The 5683-nt window shown below is 39.7% G+C and overlaps 1 protein-coding gene across 1 annotated transcript; it reads left to right on the plus strand.

Moving 5' to 3' along the window:
• Window positions 1–511: 511 nt before the first annotated feature.
• LOC129768107 (probable lysine-specific demethylase 4A) lies at window positions 512–2553 on the plus strand. Its single transcript, XM_055769527.1, has 4 exons — window positions 512–695; window positions 772–1727; window positions 1794–1853; window positions 1914–2553. Exons 1-4 carry the CDS (start codon window positions 582–584, stop codon window positions 2080–2082), a joined length of 1299 nt encoding a protein of 432 aa, XP_055625502.1. The 5' UTR covers window positions 512–581; the 3' UTR covers window positions 2083–2553.
• The last annotated feature ends 3130 nt before the right edge of the window (window positions 2554–5683 follow it).

Below are 5683 nucleotides of genomic sequence, written 5' to 3' on the forward strand. Positions count from 1 at the left end.
ACCAATGTTTCAACTACTAAAGATTTGGATTCCCGGAATAAAGCGTAGGAGAAAACGACTGCAACAGAAACCACCACTCATAAAAAGTGTAGTAGGCTATAAATATTGTGGCGCGGTATTGTATTTCAAAATAAGAATTAACCGGGCAAACGTATCGCCCCAGGCAAACGTAACGCCCCAGGCAGACGTATGCCGTCTGACGCTCGCTAGAGCTCGGTCGGACATTGCTAAAGGATCGTATCCTATGTTTCAAACTAACCGGGCAATCAGTGGATCCCAGGTTTGCGTGCGAGACACCGCCGCTTCCGACGGCGGTTTATTCCGGTCACGAAAGATTTGGTAGCTGCATTTACTAATGGTTTTCTCCAGTATATGTATTTTTGATTTGCGTGTTGCAGCGACATCTGGGTGCCATTTTTCGCAGTAATCTTTTTTGCTACCGAAATCTAGCTACCCATTTTTTGTTTACCTACGATGCAAAAACATTGAATCTTTTTTGACAGTTGTTATCACATCGAAACACAACTCTCTGTTTACCATTAAAAATTCGCATCAAATCGGGAGATTTTTTAGAATTCATCATGTCAATTCCCAGAATAATGGTCTTTCGTCCTACTTGGGAGGAATTCCAAGATTTCTCCGGCTACATTAAGTATATGGAATCAAAGGGTGCTCATAAGGCTGGCCTGGTAAAGGTTAGTTCACTTACTCCAATCAATTAATTTATTAATTTCACTGACGATTGCTCTCAATAACAAATCTTCCTTATAGGTGATTCCTCCCCCGGAATGGGTACCCCGTAAACAAGGATATGATTTGAAGAACATCAATGTTACTATTAAGACGCCGATTTCGCAGGTCGTTTCCGGTATGCAAGGATTATACCAACAGTTGAACATTCAGAAACGTTCGATGACTGTGCAGGAATTCTACAACAAAACTCGCCACGAACGCCATGCAACGCCAAAACACTTTGATTATGAAGATTTGGAGAAGAAATTTTGGAAGAATGTAACGTATGTGGCACCTATATATGGGGCGGATGTGCCCGGGAGTCTCACGGATCCAGAGATCAAAGTTTGGAATATAAACTGTCTGGACACGATCCTGGACTATGTGAATGCGGATTACAATATATCGATTGCCGGTGTGAATACCGCCTATTTGTATTTCGGTATGTGGAAGACCACCTTCGCTTGGCACACAGAGGATATGGATTTGTATTCCATCAATTATCTGCACTTTGGGGCGCCTAAAACGTGGTATGCAGTGCCACCAGAGCACGGGAGAAAGCTGGAAAAATTGGCTGAGAGATTCTTCCCTGCAAACTATCAGGAGTGTAAATCATTCCTGCGACATAAAATGACTCTGATAAGCACCCAAACGCTGAGGCAGCACGGAATTCCGTTCAACAAAATTACTCAAGAACCGGGTGAGATAATGATTACGTTCCCCTATGGATATCATGCCGGATTCAATCATGGTTTTAATTGTGCCGAATCGACGAACTTTGCCACCGAACGATGGATTGAGTATGGGAAGCGAGCCTCGGTTTGCAATTGCCGTCCGGATATGGTTAAAATATCGATGGAAACATTCGTGCGGAGGTTTCAACCGGAACGCTACGAACGGTGGCTACGGGGTGAGGATTATGGTTACCATCCGGAGGATCCGAACAACTATTGTGTAGCACCCAAACCGAGGGTCTTGCCCAAAAACTATAGAAAGTATGATTTAAATTCGTCCAATAGATTATACAGCATGTTCAGCAATATTTTATGTGACATTTTCAGGATGCAGGAACAAATGGATATCCAGAAGCGAGGCTGTGCTCCCATCAAAATGGACAAAAAGTATGCTGTATTCAATATTATTTGTTCCTCTTTCTAACTGTGTGTATATTTTGTTTACAGAAAAACTCCCAAAAAAGCAGAAAAGCCAAAAGAAAAACTTAAAAGCATTTGGAGCAGACTGGAGGGTCGAGAGGGAGGAATAGCTACTAATTTGTTAATGGATGGACCTGTCAAGAACACCAACCGGATTCGATTCCAGACGCGTACGATTTTGTTGTTTGATGATTGATAGCAACCAGCTGGATCTGGACTATAACTGAAACGAATTTAGTGCAATTTATCGCCAGGGATGGAGGTTATATTTGACCATGTTCCAATTATGTATATTTTGTATATAAAACGCGTGAACATATTGTAGATCTCATGAAAATATTTTATTTTTTAAAGTCACCCTGAATTTTGTGTAGTTTAATACAACCGTATCAATACAATTTCTTCTGTAAACAATGAACTTTCAATTGGCGATCTAACGCAAAACGTAAACGATCGGTGAGACATCTGGATTTTGTTTTTGAACTAAGAAAATGATGCTAATGTAACCTAAAACTCAAAAACAAATCACGTATATTTTACTTCCGGGCTTTCCAACGTAGTTCTCACATGCAGGAATCGTACATTTTTCCACTTGTGTTTGATTGTACTCACGAATTTCCTTCTTTAATTCAACCATTGTCAACATTTTTATAGTTTTCACTACTGAAAGAGGTAAATAAATAACATGTTATATATAAAATTGCGCAGAATTAAATTTCTTACAAACTCATCGCAATCGAATAATCTTTTATGATTATAACATTGTAATTTATGGAAAGAACTACAAACCTTCCATAAGCTCACATGGCAAAATTTAAAACCATCATCACTTTCACCGCAGCGCCGCCTAGGTGTAGATTTGTACGTTAGATCGCGTTAGATCGTGGTGAGAAAATACTCTACGAAAATTGTGTCTGAAATTAATTTTATATTATAATAATAAGTTTTAGTAGGAATATCGATAAATTTAGAGGAAAGAAATTAAGTTTGGGTTATGACTACGTGCTTCAAGTAATTAAATAATGCCAAGTAGAAATTTTCATTCAAATTATACCAATTTAAAATTGCCTTTGAGCCTTCTAATCTGATGGTAAGTACTTTGGATCCCAAACTCGAATGTCGCCACTAGTCATCGCGGATATTTTCGTTGTCCGGGTTGATGGCGATATTGATCGTGTAAGGTGGCAACATATTGAATGAGGTTAGAACCAAACGAAAAGCCTGGCTGTCACCATTTTGAAGACTTATATTGTCAATAATTTTGATCGTGTAAGGTGCCCATATGAGATATTAACGATCTAATGGAAAGTCGGGAGATACGGACACCTATGTAAAGGCGCGTCCACATTATGCCGAATGATGCCGATCGGCCTGCACCAGGCGACATATTCGGTTCGTTATGTAATGTGAACACCACATCGAATTGCACGAAGCCGAAGCCGAAGCCTCATCGGATGTACGAAGCCGTCACGAACACACGAAGACACGTCCACACTACGCCGAGCGGCCTTACCGCCGGGGCTTGCCGACATGCCGAAAACCGATTCGAATCAAACCGAACCTAACCCGAAACAAGTGGGTCCGGTTCGAGAAAGTCGAACCAAAACAAAACGAAGTAAATTAGCGTTGACGACATTGTGCTTCGTGTGTTCGTGACGACTTCGTGCATCGGATGGGACTTCGGCTTCGTGCACCCGATGGGGCGTCCACATTAACGAACATTCGGCATGATTAGTGATCCCCGATTTTCGAAATTAATCGTTCATCCACTAATCGAATACTTTTCAGCAGTTTGTTTCGTTCGATTAATAATCGATTTCTGTAGGAAGTATTCGATTAATCGATTAATCGAACGATTATCGGGGATCACTAGGCATGATGTGGATTGATAAATTACATTTCTTTTTTTTAATTTTAATGATATACCAACTTGCAATACACTGTACTGTCATTTTTCATCAAGAAATAAATGTTTTTTGTCTTTCTTTCCCACCGGTAATACAGTAGGGAAACCAGAAGCACTTTCTCAGCATTCATCGCACTGATGATGGATGATATAATATACACAACACTCAAAAACAAAACAAATGAAACTGACAGTTGTCTGGTACAATAATGAAACCGCCCTGAAAATCGCCCATGAAATCGCAGTGTGTGTCAGCTGAGAAAAAAACCGCGAATCCGCCTAATGTGAAATCAGCCACAGTAAACGCGATGCGAACGCGATTTCAATGCGGCGAAACTGTGTGTGGAGTATTTTACCCAGGGGTTAGACATCAATTGAATATAGGCTACCCAAATTCAATATGGCGTCATTTGTTTGCCAACATATCATTTGCGAGGATTGAAATCGTTGAAATCACGGAGATAGTATGCTTTATTTCTAACTGTATGAGCGATTTTCATATTTCGGTTTCACATGGAGGTGTTCACATTTAACATGGAGTTTAAAGTTAGCCACTATTCGACTATATAACCGGACCGAGTTGTAAACAACAGTAATTGACAGAACCAAAATGTCAGTGAACCGCAGCAATATCGGGTACACTGGCAATATGAGGGATTTGACGTTTTAGTCATACCCCTGATTTTGCCGCGAGTGAACGCAAGTGGTTGCCAGACGATTTTCATAAATATCTTCACAATCGAACACATCGAACGAAAATAAAGACTGAGTTGTTAAATTATTATTTTCGTTTGTTCGATGAGTTATATAAATTTATTCTAATTTACATAATGTATATAATAAAAACGTTACGTTAAGGGCTTTCCATTTACCATGTTCACAGATAACAACGATCTCACAATTCAACTGTTATCATAAATGGCATCCTTGTGCTGGGTTGTTTACATGTAGAATGGAGTGGAATGAAACATCAAAAAACGCGCGATCTAAAGCGGTCAGTATGTCATAGCACGCGGTGAGCTCCAATTAATCGCTCCGCATCGCATCGCATCGCAACGCACCGCGTTTACTATGTCCTCAGCCTTAGTGTGGGAGTATTTTTCGTTACGTGAGTATTTTACCATCACTTCTCTTCCAGTTTATCGAATCAGCGGTGAAGTTTTCTCATTTTTACTCCACAAATATTGATGAAAAAAATACTAATCAAGTCGGGTAAGACGGAAACTCCACCGACAAAAAACAAACATTTTGTTTTGAAAACAATTACTACGTTTGCAAGTGCAACCACATATCATGGACGAATCAGCAGCAGGTATGGGCAAAATCGCATCGAAGTTCGTTCAAAAACACTCATTCACAGATAAAACTCACCCTTCTATTCTCCGTTTATGCCTCACTTTATTTGAGGCAGAAAACATTCACCAATCCTCTTCGCAAAGTTCATTCTCAATTAGAACTGTAGATTCCGCTCTTCGATTCTCAGAAATTTTTGCATTCCCCTATTTGCCTCATTTGCTTGAGCCAGCGAGTGTCTCTGTAAAATCATTCGTTTTTCACTCAAAGAGCAATCATTGAGCCTCGATCGCTACAGTAAAATATAAGCAGATAGTTGAAATCAAGTTGTTTCCTGTGCACTATTGCAATGACATTTTTTTGTTTCTAGTATGAAACGATCTAAGATAACGCAAAAGACCATATTAGCGCAAGTTATTGATGAGCGGGAAGGTGGATTTCATGTGCACTTGAATGCTGACAAGGAAAAGAATACAAGGGAAAATAAAATCAAACATCCACGCAGATTCAATCTATTTTGACTCACTTGTTATTTTGTTTCGTGCGATCCTTCCAAAGGAATATTCATTCATTGAATGTCGTTTTTCACTCTTTGTTT

This window comes from Toxorhynchites rutilus, chromosome 2, assembly GCF_029784135.1.
Source record: "Toxorhynchites rutilus septentrionalis strain SRP chromosome 2, ASM2978413v1, whole genome shotgun sequence".
NCBI lineage: Eukaryota > Metazoa > Arthropoda > Insecta > Diptera > Culicidae > Toxorhynchites > Toxorhynchites rutilus.

What these genes read in the sequence shown, in the direction of transcription:
- LOC129768107 (XM_055769527.1), top strand. Translation starts at nt 582, where the DNA reads ATGTCAATTCCCAGAATAATGGTCTTTCGTCCTACTTGGGAGGAATTC. An exon ending in ATAAGGCTGGCCTGGTAAAG is followed by an intron (nt 696 to 771) that starts GTTAGTTCACTT and finishes TCTTCCTTATAG; the next exon opens with GTGATTCCTCCCCCGGAATG. An exon ending in TTGCCCAAAAACTATAGAAA is followed by an intron (nt 1,728 to 1,793) that starts GTATGATTTAAA and finishes TGACATTTTCAG; the next exon opens with GATGCAGGAACAAATGGATA.